At 42.3% G+C, this 24139-nt stretch overlaps 1 protein-coding gene across 1 annotated transcript in view; it reads right to left on the reverse strand.

Annotated features, from left to right (window-relative positions):
* The window catches only part of Muc16 (mucin 16, cell surface associated), a 191987-nt gene that overhangs the window by 145873 nt on the left and 21975 nt on the right, over positions 1 to 24139 (reverse strand). Inside the window, exon 5 of the mRNA XM_057766818.1 lies at positions 8047 to 21462. Within this exon, the coding sequence (XP_057622801.1) occupies positions 8047 to 21462 (13416 nt within the window). The remainder of the gene's footprint in view (positions 1 to 8046; positions 21463 to 24139) is intronic.

The raw sequence follows: 24139 nt of genomic DNA on the forward strand, positions 1-24139 counted from the left end.
ATAAATGGGACCTCCTGAGACTGAGAAGCTTCTGTAAAGCAAAGGACACTGTCGCTAAGACAAAAAGGCAACCCACTGACTGGGAGAAGATCTTCACCAACCCCGCAACTGACAAAGGTCTGATATCTAAAATATATAAAGAACTCAAGAAATTAGACCGTAAAAGGTTAATAATTCCAATTATAAAATGGGGCACTGAGCTGAACAGACTTTTCAACAGAAGAAGTTCAAATGGCCAAAAGACACTTAAGATCGTGCTCAACTTCCTTAGCAATCAGGGAAATGCAAATCAAGACAACATTAAGATACCATCTTACACCGGTCAGAATGGCTAAAATCAAAAACACCAATGATAGCCTCTGCTGGAGAGGTTGTGGAGAAAGGGGCACTCTCATCCATTGCTGGTGGGAATGCAAACTTGTGCAACCACTTTGGAAAGCAGTGGGGCGGTTTCTCAGGAAAGTCGTGTTCAACCTACCTCTCGACCCAGCAATACCACTATTGGGAATATACCCAAGAGATGCCCAAACATACAACAAAAGTATATGCTCAACTATGTTCATAGCAGCATTGTTTGTAATAGCCAGAACCTGGAAACAACCTAGATGTCCTTCAATGGAAGAATGGATGAAGAAAGTATGGAATATATACATATTAGAGTACTACTCAGTAGTAAAAAACAATGACTTCTTGAATTTTGCATACAAATGGACGGAAATTGAAAACACTATCCTGAGTGAGGTAAGCCAGACCCAAAAAGAGGAACATGGGATGTACTCACTCATATTTGGTTTCTAGCCATAAATAAAGGACATTGAGACTATAATTCATGATTCTAAAGAAGCTAAATAAGAAGGTGAACCGAAAGAAAAACATATAAGCATCCTCCTGAATATTAACCTTCATCAGGCGATGAAAGAAGACAGAGACAGAGACCAACATTGGAGCACTGGACTGAAGTCTCACGATCCAAAGGAGGAGCAGAAGGAGAGTGAGCACGAGCAAGGAACTCAGGACCCCGAGGGGTGCACCCACACACTGAGGCAATGGGGATGTTGTATCTGGAACTCACCAAGGCCAGCTGGCCGGGGTCTGAAAAATCATGGGACAAAACCGGTCTCGCTGAACATAATGGACAATGAGGACTACTGAGAACTGAAGAACAATGGCAATGGGTTCTTGTTCCTATTGCACTTAATGGCTTTGTGGGAGCCCAGGTAGTTTGGATGCTCACCTTAATAGACCTGGATGGAGGTGGGTGGTCCTTGGACCTCTCACAGGGCAGAGAAACCTCCTTGCTCTTTGGGCTGAGGAGGGAGGAAGACTTGATTGGGGGAGGGGGAGTGAATGGGAGGTGGTGGCGGGGAAGAGGCAGAAATCTTTAATAAATTAATTAATATATATATATATATATATATATATATATATATAAAAGAAGACCCTAGGTTTAACCCACAAACCTATGAACACCTGATTTTTGATAAAGGAGCTAAAAGTATACAATGGAAGAAAGAGAGCCTCTTTAACAAATGGTGCTGGCAAAACTGGATGTCAGCCTGTAGAAGAATGAAAATAGATCCATATCTATCACCATGCTCAAAACTCAAGCCCAAATGGATTAAAGACCTCAATATCCATCCAAACACACTGAACCTGATAGAAGAGAAAGTGGGAAGTACTCTACAACACATGGGCACAGGAGAACACTTCCTACGTACAACCCCAGCAGCACAGACATTAAGGGCATCACTGAATAAATGGGACCTCCTGAGACTCAGAAGCTTCTGTAAAGCAAAGGACACTGTCACTAAGACAGAAAGGCAACCCACTGACTGGGAGAAGATCTTCACCAACCCCGCAACAGACAAAGGTCTGATCTCCAAAATATATAGAGAACTCAAGAAAGTAGACCGTAAAGGGCAAATCAACCCAATTAAAAAATGGGGCACTGCGCTGAACAGAGAATTCTCAACAGAAGAAGTTTAAATGGTCAAAAGACATTTAAGGTCATGCTCAACTTCCTTAGCGATCAGGGAAATGCAAATCAAGACAACATTAAGATACCATCTTACACCGGTCAGAATGGCTAAAATAAAAAACACCAATGATAGCCTTTGCTGGAGAGGTTGTGGAGAAAGGGGTACACTCATCCATTGCTGGTGGGAATGCAAACTTGTGCAACCACTTTGGAAAACAGTATGGTGGTTTCTCAGGAATTTCGGGATCCACCTACCCCTGGACCCAGCAATACCACTCTTGGGAATATACCCAAGAAATGCCTTATCATACAACAAAAGTATATGCTCAACTATGTTCATAGCAGCATTGTTTGTAATAGCCAGAACCTGGAAACAACCTAGATGCCCTTCAATGGAAGAATGGATGAAGAAAGTATGGAATATATACATATTAGAGTATTACTCAGCAGTAAAAAACAATGACTTCCTGAATTTTGCAGGCAAATGGATGGAAATAGAAAACACTATCCTGAGTGAGGTGAGCCAGACCCAAAAAGAGGAACATGGGATGTACTCACTCATATTTGGTTTCTAGCCATGAATAGGGGACGTTGAGCCTATTATGTGTGATCCTAGAGAAGCTAATTAAGAAGGTGAACCCAAAGAAAAACATTTAGGAGATGAAAGGAGACAGAGACAAAGACCCACATTGGAGCACCGGACTGAAATCTCAAAGTCCAAATCAAGAGCAGGAGACAGAGCACGAGCAAGGAACTCAGGACTGCGAGGGCTTCACCCACACACTGAGACAATGGAGATGTTCTATCAGGAACTCACCAAGGCCAGCTGGCCTGGGTCTGAAAAAGCATGGGATGAAACCGGACTTGCTGAACATAATAGACAATGAGGTCTACTGAGAACTCAAGAACAATGGCAATGGGTTTTTGATTCTACTGTACGTATTGGCTTTGTGGGAGCCTAGGCAGTTTGGATGCTCACCTTACTAGACCTGGATGGAGGTGGGTGGTCCTTGGACTTCCCACAGGGCAGGGAACCCTGATTGCTCTTAGGGATGATGAGGGAGGGGGACTTGACGGGGGAGGGGGAGGGAAATGGGAGGTGGTGGTGGGGAGAAGGCAGAAATCTTTAATAAATAAATAAATAAAAATGAAAATAATAAAAAAAAGTTTGAGCGGAACTATTTTTATGTAGATTTTATCTACAAGAACAAACGTTTGACTGAGTGAATCCATTTCAAACCATGGCTTCATGTTGTGTGGGGAGGTAGCCCCTTGCCCTACAGGAAAAGTCAGGTTTATACACTGCTCAGATAGTATAAAGGGGAGAAATGCCTTGATTTCACAAGATTTTTACAGAATTGACAGTGACTTATCTGAAGGACAGATGTCCCTTAGCTCTGCAAAAATCAGGCTACTCCAAGTGTAGTGTACATACACTTCCTGTGGGTAGTCCAATAGATGTGCCAGCTGTGCATTTGCTATGTACTACTTGTGGGCTCACCACAGTCTGCCAGTTAGAAATTTAAGAAAACTAACAAATGGACTTAACAGATATCTATAGAACATTTTACCCAAACACAAAGAATATACCTTTCTTCTCCATAACTCATGGAACCTTCTCTAAAATTAACCATACCTCACTAACAAAGCAAATTCCAACAGATGCAAAAAAGTTGGAATAACCCATGTATCTTATCAGATTACCATTACTTAAAGTTAAAATTCAACAACACTAATTGCAGAAAGTATACAAACTCATGGAAACTGAACAGTGCTCAACTGAAGGAAGAAACATAGAAATTAAAGAATTCCTAAAATTCAATAAAATGAATGTACTACATAGCCAAAACTATGGAATACTATGAAAGCATTGCTAAGAGGAAAGTTCATAGCACTAAGTGCCTACATAAAGAAAGTGGAGAAATCTCACACTAGCAATTTAACAGCACACCTGAAAACTCTAGAACAACAACAACAAAAAAGAAGCAGATTAATCCAGGAGGAGTAGGCGACAGGAAAATAATAAATTGAAGGCTGAAATCAATAAAATAGAAACAAAAAATACAAAGAATGAATGAAACAAAGAGCTGGTTCTTCAAGACACTTTAATATTAGTGACTTATTTTTTCAATCAAAAGACAGAGGGAAGTTGGTTGGATAAGGAAACAAAATCTATCGATCTGTTCTCTGCAAGAAACACACCTTAGTTTCAAAGAGAGGTACCACCTTAGAGCAAAAGTATATAAAAACATTCACCAATCAAAGAGGACCAAGACACAAGCAGACATTGCCATCTTAATAACTGACAAAGTAGACAGATTGAAGTCAATCAGACACAATAAAGAGTGACTTACCCTTCTAAGCAAGGGAATACTAAATGAAGAGATATTACTATCTCAAACATATATGAATCAAACTCCGGAGTCTCAATTTAAAAAAAATTTTGTATTTAAAAAAATACAAAAAGCACTCAGATTTAAAAACAAGGTTTAGCATCAATCCATTAATAGTAAGTTATTTTAATAGCCCACTTGATCCAACATATATGTCATCTGGATTAAAAAAAATAAGAGAGATCCCGGCCTAACACTTTGGAGGAAGACTTCATCTTTGGTGGAGGCTAGGTGGTATCTATGGACACCAGGAAAAACACCACCCACCTCCACTAACACTCCTTCAAGCCTGTTCAACAACTCCAGACTGTACTCCTCCCTTCCTCCTGGGCTCCATACTAGGCCCACAGCCCCAGCAGCTCTATTGGAGACTAGGCCAGATATAGGGATCCTGAGCCAGACAGAAAGCTTCAGCTTCACTGGAGGCCATACCATACTAGGAATCCCAGAGACCAAACAGATACTCAATATCCCAGGTGCCCCACAGATGTACCTGGAGGCTGCACTTTCATTTCTTGGCTGCTGCGTTCCAAGTAATCCCACAGAAACTTATATTAATTACAAACTGTTTGACTGATGGCTTAGGCATATCACTAACTAACTCTTATATCACAAATTAACCCATTTATATTAGTTTTTATTTTACCACAAGACTTGTGAGCTTGTGGCTTGTTGCTTCACATCTTGCTTTTCCAATGGCTGGTGGCATCTCTCTCACTCTGTCTTCTTTTTCTCTGTATCTCTGCTTGGATTTCTCACCTCTCTCTTTTCTGCCTCACCATTGGCCAAATAAGCATTGTTATTAACCAATGGTATAAAAACATATTCACAGCATATAGAGAAGTCTACTCCACCTACCTAAGGGATGGCCTATCAAATGGCCAAGGCAGTTTCTTTATTAACCAATGAAATCAACACAAAACAGAAGACCCTCCCACATCTGTGCCCAATGGATATGACATCCTACTCCAGAGATACTTGCTCAGCCATGTTCATTGCTACTCTTTACATAGTATCTAGGACATGGAAACAAACTAAATGTCCTACAAGAAACAAAGGTATATCTAAACTATGAAAAAATTAAATCATGAAAGTTTCAAGTAAATGGAACGAACTAGAAACTAGAACAAGATCATTTTGAGTAAGGTTAATCAGACCCAGAAAGTGAAAGATTGAATGTTTCCACTCATCAGAGGCTCCTAGCTCTGAATTCTCAGATGTGGGTAAATATTCTGGAGAAGTGGAGGATTAAAAGGAACCATCACTGGGATAAAGGGGTGATGGAGCAATAGAGAATGGAATAGCAGGGTACAAGTGAACAGATCAGAGAAATGGAAAACAGGTACTCTAATTATAGAGCAGGGAGGAAGAAAACTCTAGAAGAATGATGGAATACTGTAAAAGTGTGTCTAAAAATGTCATAAAGAACCATGCTATTAACTATATACCTAAAAAGTTTACCTAGAGCACACAGGAATTACTATATAAATATACAAACAGAGTTGAAATTTAATTTTCTCTTCTGGGCTGATAATGCTACCTCCAAGAACAAAAGACCACCTAACAAAATCACCAATACCAGGCACTAGAAGCCCCCTTTTGAGTCGTTGGACAGAATTTTCTATTGAAAACTACTGTCATTTCCTTTGGTTGCCCCTCCCTCCCAGAGGTGGAGGAGAAGACATCATGAACTTCAGGCACAGAGCCCAGAAGATCCTGACCTGGAACTGACTTGGAAGCCTCCTCACTGGAGACTAGGTTTCGTGGTGCCAGAAGGTACTGTGAAAGTAGCAAAAGGAGGAAGGCAACAAAGAATCCTACCCAGTTATAATGCCCATGACAGCAACTACCAACACTGCATTACAGCCTTACGGGGGCAGCAGTGGCATGCATGCCGTGGTGGTAACCAACAGCTTTCTATTAAGAGTTAAGACTTGAACAAAAAGAAGTAAATCATGCTTGGTAATGGAAACCTAGCACTGAAACCCACTACTCCAGGGAAATATCCATTCTACTAAATGAGCATAATCGCAACAATATAAATATTTGTCCTTATACCCACAGATAAGTGGAACACTCACCCCTCTTCAAGGAAACTTCTTTTTTCAATAGACAGAGAACATATCAAAGAACAATAAGAAGCCAAAATGCAGAGTTATGGAGCTACATTCCAATGAATACATCTACAAAACACTCCAGAACCTAAGGCTTAGAAACACTGAGGGTGCAGAAGGATTGTAAGAGCCAGAGGACCATGGAGTTCGCTGTGAGTTTGTATCTATTAGTAATATCAGAAGCTACACTCAAAAAATTCTTACCAACATTGTTGCATAAACATGAAGTGAGTTAGAACAATAAACATGCCAAAGTGTATGGAGAAAGACCACAAATCCTCAGTCCTACACAAAGAACAATAGGTAACTAAGGAATACCCAGAAGAGAAAAAAGAAGAGCACACTACCTGGTTGTGAAAAGCAAAAGACTCAGTAGATTATATTTAGGAATATATTGTATAATATGTTATATTATATATGCCCTCTCCAAAAAAAGATGACCTAACAAAATTCCCAATACCAGGCATTAGAAGCCCCTTATATATACTATATTATAATGTATAATTTATTACATTCCTAAATATAATCACAAGTATGTAACAACAATTGATGAAATAAGGGCCTTAACTTTGAAAAAGAACAAGGTGGGGATTTATGGAAGGGTTTAATAGAGGATAAGGAAAGGGAAAATTATGTGATTATAGTATAATCTCAAAAATAGAAGAAAAAGAAAAACTCAATTCAAATTTTAATAAAAACTCAAAGGTCTGTGGGCTTCATAAAGAAGGAACTGTGGGTGAGAGTGCTTGCTGTGTAAGTATTACAGCCCGAGTTTGAATCCCTTGCATTCATGTAAAAAGATGGGCTTGGCCATGTGTGTGCCTGTAAGAGCAGACCGAGCTGTGATGTGGGCGGAGACAGGAGGATCTCTGAAGAATTCTCACTGCTGGTCTAGTACCAACTTCAGTGAAAAGCCCTACCTCAGTGGAATCAAGAGAAGAGTGAGAATACCTGGTGTTCTCTTCTTGCCTCTGAATGTATATACGACACACACACTGTCAAAGTAAATGAATGTTTGAATAAGTAAAAATTAAATAAATAACAAATTCTAAGTCTTAGGGAACATTGTAGAAGAGGGTACAGGCAGAATATGAGTCAAAGAAAGTGGTAGCGTGTCATGAAAGCCTGTTTTCCATGAAATCCTGTCTTCCAGATATGCCACGGATGTTGCAGTCTTGAGCTGGGTGTGCATTAGCTACATAACAGATACAACACATAAAAAAGAAACTCATACAGTCACTAATGTTTGGGAGGAATGCAGGATGAGGAACTGTTGCTTAGTGGGTACAGTTTGGGGTGATTAAAATTGTTTGTAGAGTTGTAGAAATGGCTTAGTGGTACAGCACTTGCAAAATATGTGGGGTCCTGGATTCAACCTCAACAAAGCCAGCAGTGAAGAATAATCAAAATACTGACTGGAAAATAAAAGTGATAGTTGCATAACACTGTACATTCAGCAATACTGAATTGTATACCTAAAACACACAAAGAGAAAATATTTACATTATATACATATGTATTATATGTTATAGATTACTACAATAATAAAGCTTATTCTTACTTGGTCTTGAAGTCACATTCTCAGAGAACCATGTGGACATTCCAGATGTGCTCATTCCGTTTTGTGTAGTTGTGGTCTTATTTCCAATGGGTCTTGAACTTGTGGTAGCTAAATGAGAAGTCTCACTTGTAGTTTCCAGTTCGGTGATTGGACTTGTTGAGGACTCTGATGGTATCAAGGTAATTACGGGGCTTGCACTGCTAGATTTACTAGTTGTAGGAGCACCAGGAAACCCAGAGACACTAGGGGACATAGTCAGAGTGGATTCTGAAAAAGTGATGGAAGCCCATAAACCCGTGGTTCCTGTTAAAATAGGGGAAGGAGTTACACTTAGAATGGTTGTGTTGGTCTCAGTCTCAGAGTGGATGGGGAGAGAGGCTGTTTCTTCAGAAGCACCAGATGAAAATGTTGTACCCAGGTCACTTTTGCTCTCCTCAGTCACAGATGAGTTCAAGAGAAAATTTGTCATCTCTGGTACACTGGGGGACACAGTCTGAGTTAAGAGAGTTGTACTAGCATCTACCCCAGATGTAATGGGCACTGAGGCTGTGGTCTCCAATGAAGGAAAAAAACCAGTTGAAACAGGAAATGTTTTGTTATTCTCTGTACTGAGGAAGGTGGGTAATGAGACTGTGCTTTTTGGTTCATTAGGAGACAGAACTGTATTTGGAAATGTACTGGTTGATGGACCAGAACTAGAGAACTGTGAGATCTCAACATCTGGCACCCCAGGATAGAGAGTCATTGTTGGCACAGATGAACTGGTTTCAGTTCCAGGATGATTGATTATTGAGGGCGTAACATCTAAACCACTATCAGAAGAACTGGAAGTTTGTTGGGTTAAGGCAGAATGGGAGACCAGGGAGACTGCTGATGTTGGCTCATGCATCAATGTACTCAGTGTAAGAAAAATTTTACTATTGTCTGTTGTAGAACCAGCAGTTAGTGGAGTGGTCATATATGGTACACCAGATGAAAGAGTTGTTGGAATGGCTGAAGTGGTCTCTGCCCCAGAAGCTGAGGGTATGATGTCTGATTCACTAGAAGAAAATTTGAGAGTTGCTGTGGAAAGTGGAGTGCTAGGCTTGGCAGAAAGAATGAGCCAGGTTTCAGTGCTTTTTGGCTCACCAGGTAAAGTAGACAGAGTAGAAATTGTTGAAGTTGCTTCTTTCCCAGGAAGCATGACCGAGGAGGCTGTGTTCTCTGTTTGACTTGAGGAAACAGTCAAAACTGGAGTAGCTGTATATATCTTTGTCTCAGAAGTAGTGACCCGTGATGCCATCATTTCTGTAACATCTGAAATAGTGTTATGTGGTTCAGAAGGAATAAGAGTTGTTGGGGTAATCATTTCTGGAGGGACAGATCTTGTAGACATGGCTGAACTGGGCTGTCCCCCAACATGGGAGATCAAAGACATTGTGGTATGTGGTTCAGAAGGAATAAGAGTTGACGAGGACAACATTTCTGGAACACTCGGAGACATGGATGTCCTTAGAATACTCAAAGAGGCTTCTGTTATAGGAGTGGTGAGCCATGAGGTTGGGTTTTCTAGTTGATCTGGAGAAACAGCCAGAGTGGAAGACACTGAATCCATTTCTATGTGAGAACTAGTGATGAGTGGTGATATTGTTTCTGTTACATGGGGAGAGATAGACTTTGTAGACATGGTTGAACTGGGCTGTTCCCCAGCATCAGTGACCAAAGAAATTGTGGTGTGTGCTTCAGAAGAAATAAGGTTTGGTGAGGTCATTATTTCTGGCACACCAGAGCTAGTGCCCAGTGATGGTATCATTTCTGTTACATGGGGAGAGACAGCCAGAGTAGACATGGATAAACTGGGCTGATCCCCAGCATGGGTGACCAATGTTCCAGTCTGTGCTTCAGAAGTAATGTGGTTCACAGCTGTTAAGGTCAGCATACCAGGAACACGAGGTGAGATGGTTGAAGTTAGAACTCCTGAAGTGTCTTCTTTCCCAGGATGGGTGACCCATGGAACTGTGGACTCTGTTAGACCTGAGGAAACAGACAGACTTGAAGTGATTGGATGGTTTTTGGTTCCATTACTAGTGACCTGTGATGGTATCATTTCAGTTGTACCTGGAGATACAGATTTTGTAGACATGGCTGAACTGGACTGTTCTCCAAAGTGGGTGACAAGTGAAACTGTGGTATGTGATTCAGAAGGAATAAGAGTTGCTGATGTCATCATTTCTGGTACATTAGGGGAGATGGTCATAGAGAGAACCCTTGAAGTATCTTCTATTCCAGGATGGGTGACCCATGGGACTACAGTCTCAGGTTGACCTGGGGAAACAGCCACTTTTGTAGTCATTGCAGAGCTTTCTGTGCCCAGGTTAGTAAATAGTGATGGTGTCACTTCTGTTATACCTGGAGAGACACTCTGAGTAGACATGGATAAACTGGGCTGTCCTCCAGCATGGGGAACCAATGATGTTATGCTCTGTGTTTTAGGAGTGTGGTTCAGAATTGTTGAGGTCATCATGTCTGGACCACTAAGTGAGATGGCTGTAGTCAGAACCACTGAAGTGTCTTCATTTCCAGGATGAGTTGTGGTTTCTGCTTCACCTACAGACTCTGCCAGAGTTGAAGATGCTGAATGGTTATTTTTGCCTGAGAGAGTGATCATTGATGGTATCATTTCTGTTATACCTGGAGAGACAGTCTGAGTTGTCTGTTGTTCCTCAGCAAGAGTAGTGAATGAAACTGTAGTATGTGGTTCAGAAGAAAGAAGAGGTGGTGAGGTAACCAAATCTGGGAAAATAGTTGAAATAGTGGAGGTTGGAGAACCTGAAGTGAGTACTCTTTCAATATGAGTCACCCATGAGGCTGTGGTCTCTCTTTCACCTGGGGAGTCAAATAGAACTGGAGGGGTCTCTTCTGTCTCTGTCCCCAAAGTATTGGCTTGTGATGTCATTTCTGTTATATTGCTGGTCTGACCCTCAGCAGAGGTGACAAATGAAATTCCAATTAGTGATTCAGAAGGAAAAAGAGTTGTGGAAATCATTTCTGGGACACTGGCTGAAATGGTAGTACTTGGAACTCCTGATGTGCTTTCTCTTTCAGTATGGGTGACCATTATATGACTTCCTGTACCCACGCTGGTGACTAGTGACTGTGTCATTTCTGTTGCATCATAAGATACAGTCTGAATAGACAAGGATGAACTGGGATGTCCACTAGGATGGCTGACCAGTGATGTTATGGTCACTGGTTCAGAAGGAGTGTGGACCAGAGATGTTGAGGTCATCATGTCTGGAACACCAGGTGAGATGGTTGTAGACTGATCCTCTGAAGAGACTTCTGTTCCAGGATGGGTGATCCACAGGGTTATGGTCTCTGGTTTATCTGTGGAAACTTCCAGAGTTGTGGGTGGTACAGAGCTGGAGCTAGTGACCAGAGATGGAATCAATTTTGTATTACCTGGAGAGCCAGCCAGAGTAGACACGGCTGAACTAGGCTGTTCCCCAATTTGGGTGACAGAGGAGACTGTGGAATGCAATTCAGAAGGAATAAGAGTTGAGGAAGTAACAAGGTCTGGAAAACTAGCTGAAATAGTGGTGGTTAAAATACCTGAAGTGTCTTCTCTTTCAGCATGAGTTACCCATGAGGCTGTGGTATTTGTTTGACCTGAGAAAACAAGTAGAGCTGAACTGGCTTCATGTGTCTCTGACCCAAAAGTAGTGGCCGTAGATGTCATCAGTTCTGTAACACCTGAAAAAACAGTCTGAGCAGACATGGATAAATTGGGATGCCCACCAGCATGTGTGACCAATGATGATGTCGTCTGTGGTTCAGGAGGAGTGTGGATCAGAGTTGTTGAGGTCATTGTGTCTGGAACACCATGTGAAATGGTTGTAGATAGATCTTCTGAGGTGCCTTCTTTTCCAGGATGGGTGACCCATGGGGCTATGGTCCCTGGTTGATCTGTTGAAACAGCCATAGTTGAAGTCATAGAATTGTTCTCTATACTTGAGTTAGTGACCAGGGAGGGTATCATTTCTGTAATACCTGAAGAGACAGGACTTGCAGACAAAGCTGCACTGGGCTGTTGTTCTATAGGGGTGACCAATGAAATTGTATCATGTGATTCAGAAGGAATGAGAGTAGTTGAGGTCATCATTTCTGGGATACCAGTTGTAATGGTAGTAGTATGAACCCCTGATATGGCTTCTCTTTCAGGATGGGTGGTCAGTGGGGCTGTGATCTCAGGCAGGCCTGTAGAATCATCCAGAGTTGAAGTCATTGCATGGCTTCCTATGATTGAGCCAGTGACAAATGATGGCATCATTTCTGTTTCTGTTACACCTGAAGAGAGAGCCTGATCAGACAAGGATAGACTGGGATGTCTACCAGGATGCGTGACCAATGTTGCTATAGTCTGTGGTTCAGAAGGAGTGTGGATCAGAGTTGTTGAGGTCATCATGCCTGGAACAGTAGGTGAGGCCATTGTTCTTAGAACCCTTGAAGTATCTTCTTTTCCAGGGTTGGTGAACCATGGGGATGTGGTCCCTGGTTGGTCTGGGGAAATAGCAAGAGTTGAAGTGACAGAATGGCTTTCTGTGTTTGAGCTAGTGGTAAATGATGGTATCATTTCTGTTATATCTGGAGAGATAGGCCGTGTAGCTATGTCTGAGCTATGCTGTTCCCCAATATGCGTGACCAATGCCACTGTGGTGTTTAGTTCAGAAGAAACAAGATTTGGTGATGTCATCATTTCTGGTATGCTATGTGAGGTGGTTGAAGATAGATCCCCTGAAGTTCCTTCTTTTCCAGAATGGGTGACCAATGAGGCTGTGGTCCCTGGTTGATCCGGGGAAACAGCCATAGTTGCAGTCATGGAATTGTTCTCTGTGCTTGAGTTAGTGACCAGTGAAGGCATCATTTCTGTAATACCTAGAGAGACAGGACTTGTAGACAAAGTTGCACTGGGCTGTTGTTCTACAGGAGTGACCAATGAAATTGTAGTATGTGATTCAGAAGGAGTGAGAGTAGTTGAGGTCATCATTTCTGGGATACCAGTTGACATGATAGTAGTAGGAACCCCTGATATGGCTTCTCTTTCAGGATGGGTGGTCAGTTGGGCTGTGATCTCAGGCAGGCCTGTAGAATCATCCAGAGTTGAAGTCATTGTATGGCTTCCTATGCTTGAGCCAGTGACAGTTGATGGCACCATGTCTGTTAAACCTGAAGAGACAGCCTGATCAGACAAGAATGGACTGGGATGTCTACCAGGATGCGTGACCAATGATGTCATGGTCTGAGGTTCAGGAGGAGTGTAGATCAGAGTTTTTGAGGTCATCATGTTTGGAACGTCAGGTGAAATGGCTGTAGAGAGATGCCCTGATGAGTCCTCTTTTCCAGGAGGGGTGACCCATGGGCCTGCAGTCCCTGTTTTATCTGTGGAAACTTCCAGAGTTGTAGCTAGTGCAGAGCTAGTGCTGAAGCTAGTGCCCAATGATGATAGCGTTTCTGTTACACTTGGAGAGACAGCCAGGGGAGGAATGGCTGAACCTGGCTTTTCACCAATGTAGGTGACAAAAGAAACTGTTGAATGTTGTTCAGAAGGAATAGGAGATGTTGAAGTAACAAGGTCTGGACCAGTAGTTGAAACAGTGGTAGTTTGAACATCTGGAGTGTCTTCTCTTTCAGCATGAGTCACCCATGTGGCTGTGGTCTCTCTTTGACCTGGAGAAACAAGTAGAGCTGAACTGGTTTCATGTATTTTTGAGCCAGTTGTAGTGGCCTGTGATGTCATCATTTCTGTTGCTTCTGGAGAGACAGTCTGAGTAGACATGGATAAACTTGGTTGTGCCTCAGCATGAGTAACCATTGATACTGAGGTCTGTGTTTCAGAAGGAATGTAGGTTGGACTTATTGAGCTTACATTCTCTGAAGCAGTAGCTGACATATTTGTAGTTAGAACATCTGAACTAACTGCCTTTACAGAATGGGAGGCCCATGAACCTGTGGTCTCTGTTTGATCTGTGGATACAGTCAGCATTGTAGTTGTTGGACTTTTTGTGGTGATAGAGCTAGTAACCAGTGAAGGCATCATTTCTGTTACACCTGGAGAGCCATCCAGAGTAGGGAAGGCTGAACTGGGCTGTTCACCAATGTGGGTGAAGGGAGAAACTGTTGAACGTTGTTCAGAAAGAATAGGAGATGTTGAAGTCACGAGGTCTGAACCAGTAGTTGAAACAGTGGTAGTTTGGACACCTGAAGTCTCTTCTCTTTCATCATGAGTCTCCCATGAGGCTGTGGTCTCTCTTTGACCTGGTGAAACAAGCAGAGCTGGACTGGTTTCATGTGTCTCTGTCGTGGCATGTGACATCATCATGTCCATTCCACCCTGAGAGACAACTTCAGTAGACATGGATGGACTGAGATGTTCACCAGTATGAGTGAGCAATGATGTTATGGTCTTTGGTTCAGGAGGAGTGTGGATCAGAGTTGTTGAGGTCATCATGCCTGGATCAGTAGGTGAGACCATTGTTCTTAGAACTCCTGAAGTATCTTCTTTTCCAGGGTGGGTGACCCATAGGGATGAGGTCCGTGGTTGATCTGGGGAAATACCAAGAGTTGAAGTGACAGAATGGCTTTCTTTGCATGAGCTAGTGACAAATGATGGTATTGTTTCTTTTATATCAGGAGAGATAGGCCATGTAGCTATGTCTGAGCGATGCTGTTCCCCAATATGTGTGACCAATGCCACTGTGGTGTTTAGTTCAGCAGAAATAAGATTTGGTGATGTCATCATTTCTGGTATGCTATGTGAGGTGGTTGAAGATAGAACCCCTGAAGTACCTTCTTTTCCAGGATGGGTGACCAATGAGGCTGTGTTCCCTGGTTGATCTGGTGAAAGAGCCATAACTGAAGTGATGGAATTGTTCTCTGTGTTTGAGTTAGTGACCAGTGATGGTATCGTTTCTGTAATACGTGGAGAGACAGGACTTGTAGACAAAGTTGCACTGAGCTGTTGTTCTATAGGGGTGACTAAAGAAATTGTGACATGTGATTCAGAAGGAATGAGAGTAGTTGAGGTCATCATTTCTGGGATACGAGTTGACATGGGAATAGTAGGAACTGCTGATATGGCTTCTCTTTCAGGATGGGTGGTCAGTGGGGCTGTGATCTCAGGCAAGCCTGTAGAATCATCCAGAGTTGAAGTCATTGTATGGCTTCCTATGCTTGAGCCAGTGACAGTTGATGGCATCATTTCTGTTTCTGTTACACCTGAAGAGACAGCCTGATCAAACAAAGATGGACTGGGATGTCTACCAGGATGTGTGACCAATGTTGCTATGGTCTGAGGTTCAGGAGGAGTGTGGATCAGAGTTGCTGAAGTCATCATGTTTGGAACATCAGGTGAGATGGCTGTAGAGAGATCCCCTGACGAGTCCTCTTTTCCAGGAGGGGTGACCCATGGGCCTGTACTCTCTGGTTTATCTGTGGAAACTGCCAGAGTTGTCTCTAGTGCAGAGCTAGTGCTGGAGCTAGTGCCCAGTGATGATAGCGTTTCTGTTACACTTGGAGAGACAGTCAGGGGAGGAACGGTTGAACTGGGCTTTTCACCAATGTAGGTGGCAAAAGAAACTGTTGAATGTTGTTTGGAAGGAATAGGAGATGTTGAAGTAACAAGGTCTGGACCAGTATTTGAAACAGTGGTAGTTTGAACACCTGAAGTGTCTTCTCTTTCAGCATGAGTCACCCACGTGGTTGTGGGCTCTCTTTGACCTGAAGAAACAAGTAGAGCTGAACTGGTTTCATGTGATTTTGAGTCAGTAGTAGTGGCCTGTGATGTCATCATTTCTGTTGCTTCTGGAGAGACAGTCTGAGTAGACATGGATAAACTTGGCTGTGCCTCAGCATGAGTAACCATTGATACTGAGGTCTGTGTTTCAGAAGGAATGTAGGTTGGACTTATTGAGCTTACATTCTCTGAAGCAGTAGCTGACATATTTGTAGTTAGAACATCTGAACTAACTGCCTTTACAGAATGGGAGGCCCATGAACCTGTGGTCTCTGTTTGATCTGTGGATACAGTCAGCATTGTAGTTGTTGGACTGTTTGTTGTGATAAAGCTAGTGATCAGTGAAGGCATCATTTCTGTCATACCTGGAGAGCCATCCAGAGTAGGGAAGGCTGAACTGGGCTGTTCACCAATGTGGGTGAAGGGAGAAGCTGTTGAACGTTGTTCAGAAGGTATAGGAGATGTTGAAGTAACAAAGTTTGGACCAGTAGTTGAAACAGTGGTAGTTTGAACACCTGAAGTCTCTTCTCTTTCATCATGAGTCTCCCATGAGGCTGTGGTCTCTCTTTGACCTGGTGAAACAAGCAGAGCTGGACTGGTTTCATGTGTCTCTGTCGTGGCATGTGACATCATCATGTCCATTCCACCCTGAGAGACAACTTCAGTGGACATGGATGGACTGAGATGTTCACCAGTATGAGTAAGCAATGATGTTATGTTATGTGGTTCAGGAGGAGTGTTGATCAGAGTTGTTGAAGTCATTACACTTGGAACAGTAGGTGAGGCCATTGTTCTTATAACCCCTGAAGTATCTTCTTTTCCAGGGTGGGTGACCCATAGGGATGTGGTCCCTGGTTGGTCTGGAGAAATACCAATAGTTGAAGTGACAGAATGGCTTTCTGTGCTTGAGGTAGTGGCAAATGATGGTATCGTTTCTGTTATATGTGGAGGAACAGGCCTTACAGACATGGCTGAACTGGGCTGTTCCCCAATATGGGTGTCCAATGAAACTGTGCCATGTGGTTTATAAAGAGTAAGAGTTGGTAAGGTGATCATTTCTGTTACACTATGTGAGATGGTTCTAGATAGAACTCTAGAAGTAACAAGTTCTTTTCCAGGATGGACAAGCCTTGGGTCTGTGGTCTCTGGTTCACTTGAGGAAACATATAGAGTTGAATCCAATAAAGAGTTTTTTGTGCTAGAGCTAGTGATGAGTGATGACATCATTTCAGTTATGCCTGAAGACACAGGCCTTGTAGACATGGCTGAACTTGTCTGTTCCCCAATGTTGGTAACCAATGAAATTGTAGTATATGTTTCAGAAGGAAAAAGAGTTGATGAGGTCATCATTTCTGGCACGCTAGGTGAGATGGTCTTAAATAGAACCCCTGAAGTGCCTTGTCTTCCATGATCTGTTACACCCGCTTTTGTGACCTCTGGTTGTATTAAGGATAAATCTGTATTTGAACTCACTGCATGGCTTTCTGTGTCTGAGCTATTGAGCAGGGATGTCACTTCTGTTATACCCTGAGAGACTGCCATACTATTCATGGCCAAACTTTGTTGTTGCCCAGCAGGAGTTGCCAATGATGTTATCTTCTGTGCTTCAGAAGGAGTGTGGCTCAGGATTGTTGAAGTCATCATGTCTGTAACACTAGATGTTAAGTTTGTATTTCGAGCACCTGAACTGGCTTCTTTTTCAAGGCTGTTAATCCAAGGTATTGTTATATTTGGTAGTTTTGTGGGAAAGGTGAGAGTTGGAGTTGTTGCATGACTTTCTGTCCCTTCGGTAGTGACCAGTGATGTAGCCATTTCTGTTATATCTGGAGAGACAGCCAGAGTAGATATGGTTGAACTGGGCTCTTTTCCAGCATCAGTTACCAATGAAACTGTAGTCTGTTGCTTTGGAATTTGGTTCACAGATTTTGAGGTCAGTATTTCTAGAACACTGGGTGAGATGGTTGTAGTTAGCACCCTTGCAGTGACTTCTGTTTCAGGATTCATGATCCATGAAGTGGTGGTCTCTGGTTGACTTGAAGAAATAGTCTGATTTCTTTTATGGCTGCCTTTCTCAGAGCTAGTGAATAATGGTCTTATCATTTCTGTTACACCTGGAGAGACAGCAGTAGTAGACATGGGTGAACTAATCTTTTCCCCAGCATGAGAAATCACAGACATCTTGGTATGTGATTCAGAAGGTTGAAGAGTCAGAGTTGGTTTGGATGTCTCTGCATCTTCTTCAGACCTGAGGCCTTCTAAGGTTATCATATCTGGACTATTAGTTGAGATAGCTATAGTTGGAGTATTTGGACCAGATGATCCAGCTTCCTGTTCAACTGTGGTGGCTGTTGAGGGTGTGGTATAAGATTCAATATGGGAAAAACTTGGGCTTGTTTTGGGAACCTTTGTGCTGGTCTCTTCAGGACTGATAACAAATGGGGTTGATGTGCCTGTAGTAAGAGTTGCAACAGAAGAACTTTCTTCTGACATTTTAGAAAGTGTTACTTGTGATGCTGTTTTCTCCAGTATTTGTGAATAACTTGTTATTTCTGGGGAAATTGTACTGGTGTAAATCTCAGAACTAGGGACTAATGAAGTCACTATCTCAAGTACACCAGAGGAAGCTGTCATAGTTGGAAGGGATGAAGTTTTTTCTACCACAGTATGAGTGGACATTGAGACTCCTGTCTCTGGTTTATCAGAAGAAAGAGTCAAAGTTGGAATGTTGGTGCTGGTGACTGTCCTAAAAGTAGTGACAGGTGAACTCAGTACTTCTGGTACATTAGGTGAAAAAGCAGAAGTTGAAGAATCTGATCTGGCTTCTGTCTCAGAACTAGAGGCCAATGAGGGTAAATTATCTGATGCAGTGCGGGAAACATCTGGAGTTGTCATGAGGACTGTCAGGTTAGTCTCTGAAGAATGAGTATCCCATGATTTTGTTTCACCTGACCCGCCAGGTAAAGTAGATAGAGTCAAAACATCTGAAGTACCTTCTCTGCCAGAGTGGGTGACCCATGAGGTTATAGTGTCTGGATCAGCTGGGGAAGCAGTTTGGATTGGAGTGATTGCATGTGTCTCTGCCCCAGAACTAGACACCAGTGATGTTATCACTTCTGTTACACCTAGAGAGACAGCTGCAGTAGAAGTGGCTGAACTGGACTCTTCCCCTGCACTGGTTGCCAGGGAAACTACAGTCTCTGGCTCAGAAGAATGGAGCACCAGAATTGATGTAGTTGTTTTTGAAACTGTACCAAAACTAGGGATCTGCGAAGTCACCATGTCTTGGACAATAGGTAAGACAGTTGTGGTTAGAACAGATGAACTAGTTTCTGGACCAATAACTGTGGGTGCGGGAGGTGTAGTGTCTAAATCCATATGGGAAAAACTTGGTCTTGTTGCTTCATCTGGCTCAGTGGGAGTTCTAGTTTCAGATGGAATCTTAGAACTAGCTTTATCTGCAAGATGGCTGACTTCTGAAGCAGTGATCTCTGGCTGACTTGAGAAAGCAATCTGAGTTGGAAATAGACTTGTTTCTAATTTACTGCTTGTGGTGAGTGACATCATCTCTGGAACATCAGGGGAGACAGTCAGAGTTGAACTCACCTGTGGCCTATGGTGGCTGACCAATGATACTGTGGTGTCCGACTTTTCAGCAGAAACAGACTGAGCTGGAGTACTTTCACTAGTTACTGTTGAAAAACTAGGAGCCAGTGAGGTCAGAACCCCTTTCAACTCAGGTGAAAAAATAGAAGATGAGCCAGCTAAATTTGTTTCTGTCCCAAGACTGGAAGCCACTGAGGGTGTAACATCTAACCCATGCTGAGAAAAATCTGGGGCTGTTTTGAGAACTGTAGGACTGATTGCTGCATGAGGAGTGAATAAGGAAATGGTTGTATCTGGCTCACCAGGAAAAACAGCCAAAGTTGGAACAGCCAAACTGGACTTGGCCTCAAGATGAATGGCCCCTGGAATGGTGGTCTCTGGTTGACCTGGGGAAACAGTTGAAGCTGGAGATGGACTGCTTTTTGTTCCAGAACTGGTTATTAGTGAGGCCAACATTCCTGGTACAGTAGGGGAGTCAGATGGCATTGTAATACCTAAACTTGTCTGGGCTCCAGCATCGGTAGTAAATGAGTCCGTTGTCTCTGGTTTAGAAAAAGAAACAGACAAAGATGGAATACTTGTACTGGTCACTGCTCTAGAAGTAGTGGCCAGTGAGGTCATTGTATGTGGTACACCAGGTGAAGTCACTGTAGTGGGAAGAGCAGAGCTGGCTTCTTTCTCAGTACTTGTGGTGGTTGACAGTGTCAAATCTGATCCACCATGAGAAAACGTTAGGGCTGTCTTAGGAAGAGTAACGTTTGTCTCTGTAAGATGGGTGATTCCTGATGTTGTTGTATTTTGCTCACTAGAGGATATACTCTCCACAGCAGAAAAATTCGTGGTGTCTTCTGTCCCTGTCTGGGTGAGCCAAGATGTTGTATTAAACAGTTGATCTGGAAAAGCAGTCAGGGTTGAAGTAGTTGACTCTATTATCTCTCCTGATACAGCAGCTGAATTACTTGTATTTAGAACATCTGTAGTTCCCCATGCTTTGGAATCAGTGACAAGTGTGCCAGGGGATTCTGGTTCCTCAGCAGAAGTCATAGTGGATGTACTATTTTTTTTCTGTGTCTGAGAACTAATGACCAGTGAGGTTTCCAATCCTGCTATAACAGGTGATGTAGTAGTGGTTGGAAAGGCTAGCATGACTTCTGTCCCATGGGTGGTATCCATTGAGAGTGTGGTAGTATCAGATTCAATATTTCTAGAAACAAGGATTCTGCTCTGTGTAAGATGTGTGTCCCTTGGGAATATTGTATGTGACTCACTAGGTGCAACTGTGAGATATTGGAGAGCTGGCTTGGTCTCTGCTCCAGTACTAATATCCAATGAGGTTGCCATTCCTGATGTGTCAGTAGGAAAAGTGCTGGCAACAGAATAACTCACCTCTGTTCCAGGATGGGTGACCCCAGAAGCTATTGTCTTTGGTTCACTTGGGGAATCAGTAAGAGTTGGAATAAACATACCAGTGCTTTCTTCAGGCCTGATAATCAGTGAGGTCGGCAAATCTGGTACTGTAGAGAAAAGAGTTAACTGTGGAAAAGCTGAACTCACTTCTCCTCTGGGAATGGTGGCTGTGGACACCGTGGAATCTGATTCTCCTTGAGAAGCACTCAAGGTCATCTTGGCAGCAGCTGAAGTCATCTCCAAAGGATAGGTGACCCATGAGACTGTGCCAGAGTCACCAGAAGAGCCAGTTAAGGTACGACTATCTTGGCTGGTCTCTGTCCAAAGACTGGGGCTCCTCGAGACTGTGCTCTCCGGTTCTCTACTGTACGAAGATAGTCTTGTTCTGAGGACCATGCTGGTCTTTTCCCTAGAGCCTGTAAAAAGTGATGCTGTCATGCCTAGGACATCGCGGGAGGCATCTGAGGCTGTGATAATCATCTCTGTTGTGTTTATGTTGCCTGTTGTCTCTGGTGTCTTGAGGTGAGTCAGGGGTCTTGAAGTTGTAGAGATTTTGGTGGCTGAAGTGACAATGGGTGTAGCTTTCAGAGCTTTATCAGTGGTCTCCGCTTTTACCGCCTCATTTGTGGATAGTTCTGTAAGTTGAGACATGCAACACAAATTGTAAAAATGTTTGCACTTTCTCAATAGGCAATTCATATTTTTTTACTGTACATGATAAAGGGAGAGAAGTATTTATGATAGTGCTTTCTTGGGATGGGAGTAGCATGATCTGGGAAGGGAAAAGGTAATGTGAATTTTGCTATATCGCTCATCTATTTCCCTCACTCCTTTTTTATTTTTTGCTGTGTGTGTGTGTGTGTGTCTGTGTGTGTATCCCGGCCAGCCTTAAACTCAGTACATAGCTGATGGTATTCAGAGATTATAGATAGGCATTGCCACATTTAGTTTATATGGTGCCAATGACAGAAACTAGGGGCTTTGTGAATTATAGGCAAGCACTCTACCAAGGGAACTACAACTTTAGTCCTCCTGGATCCTTTTGAGCTATAACTCCTTTATAAATTTGTGACCACACACATCCAATCCTTGTCCCTCTCTATTTTCCATACTACTCAAGGTTAGCTTTCTGTCCTCCTGACCTACCTATCTCCCATCAGGTCCCACCAATTCTGAACATTTTCAGGGGCAAGTTTAAACCTAACTTACTGAGGATTCATTATATTTAATTTTCTCCATTTCTTACCACAATGTCTGAACTGCAGTTTTCATCTTCAGATTTCCTGGCTGTTGATAACTACGAATATTTCACTGCTTGACACATGATAGGTGTCCAACTTAAAGTACTGAGTGAATGAATGAATAAATGAGGTCCTGAAAGAATGGTGCATAAGAATTCACCTCCTTTGCTTTGAGAGAGGTGATATGTGTCATTAGTTTGAAAGTTTGGGCTTCATAATGTGATATCCCTGTGCTGAATTTGTCATTTTTACTAGAGATGTGGCTGTAAAGGAGCATTTTTGGCATTGTTCAAACCAAGGTTTGCTAGCACTCTGTGGTTGCAAAATCTTTTTTTTTTTTTTTTTCTGGAAGTCATTTAACATTTCATGGTATTGTTTTATGTATACATTTAAAAGTGTACAAAGGCTGGGCATGGAGTTCATTGAATAGAACATTTACCTAGCATTCATGGAGTAAATCCCTAGAACCCCACTATCTGAGTATGGTGGTGCATACCTGTAAATACTGTGACCAAAACTGAAATCTGCACACTGAGCTACCTTGAACAGACTTTTTTTTCCTTCTGTTCTTTGTCTTCTCTGCCATGCTGGGACCACTGTCAACTTAGGCTAGACTACATGACTCTGTGTCTTAGATTTAACAACTGCTTTTTAGGAAACCCACCTAAGATGCTTCAGCCACAGGATAAATCAATAGCTCTGATTTGGTGGTGACTTTGTCCAAAGCCTAGATCTTCAAAGTAGCTTATTAAAACCAAGGTTCCCACTATGACTATGGAAAAAATGCCCAACATTGTTAGCCACTTTACATAGATGCAAACTACACCAAGACTCACTTTCATCTTAGTCAAAATGACATTTATGTACAAATTAGAAAATGAGTGCTTAAAATATTGGAAAAGAATCAACATTATACACTGTTGGTGGGAATATAAGTCTATCTACTTCAGAAAAAAATTATAGAGGTTCCTTAAGAAACTAAAAACAGGAAACAGGAAAGATGGTTCCATGACTAGGAGTACTTTCTGCTCATGCAGAAGACTCACTTTCCTTCAAAGTATCTACTTAGTGACCCATGACTCCAGTTCTAGGGATATGATGCCTGTTTTTACTTTCACAGGCACCAGACATGCCTACAATCCCTCAGTGAGGAGCTGGAGCATGGTTTTGTGGTAGAGCCTCTGCCTAGAACCTTCCCATGAGAAACCTGGGAATGTGACTCAGAAGTGCAGTTCTTGACTTAAAATCTACTGAGGAGCAGAAGGCAGCAAGAGTGTGCTGGAGTAGCATGTACAAGCTGCTGTGGCTTACCACAAGCATTCTCCACATACAAAGTTGCATTATAATTATTGTGTCCCTTTGATGTCTTTCACAGTTTATATCAATGTCTCCAACATGCATATTTTATTTAATTAGCAAATAAGAGTGGGCATGGGGAACTTATCTGAAATCTTAGTATTTAGGAGACTATGACAGTAAAATTGTGAGTCTGAGGCCAGCTTGAGTTACAAAGAAAGGTTTTAGAAAGAGAATGGAGGAGAGAGAGATTAATGTTTGGGATCTGGAGCAAATCTTGTTCAGCATATTATGAGAACACTGTTATACACTGTGTTCTACATAGTAACCATTAGATAAAGATCCAGCTCAGACAAGCATTCATGAAAACCATGGTGTAGTGATAATTCATTTGTATTTTAATAAATAAAGCTTGCCTGAAGTTCAGAGAGTAAAACAGCCACACTGATTAGCCTTATAGACCAGACAGTGGTGGCACACACTTTTAATCCCAGAAACTATACCAGTTTGCCATAGAAACTGGGCAGTAGTGGTGCATGCCTTTAATCCTAGCACTAGAGAGGAGAATATAAGATGGGAGGAGACAGCTCTCACACACAGTCTAATTTTGATATTTTTGGAGGCAGGATCACCATTTGAGACTGAGGTAGAGGTAAGAATCAGTGACTAGCTGTTTTGCTTTTCTGACCTTCAGGTTGAAACCCATTTTTTTCCTCTGGATTTTTATTAATAGTGCTATACCATGTAGTATCCTCTTTAAGGAAATCAAGAGGTT

Source organism: Chionomys nivalis, chromosome 4 (genome assembly GCF_950005125.1).
Source record: "Chionomys nivalis chromosome 4, mChiNiv1.1, whole genome shotgun sequence".
Lineage (NCBI taxonomy): Eukaryota > Metazoa > Chordata > Mammalia > Rodentia > Cricetidae > Chionomys > Chionomys nivalis.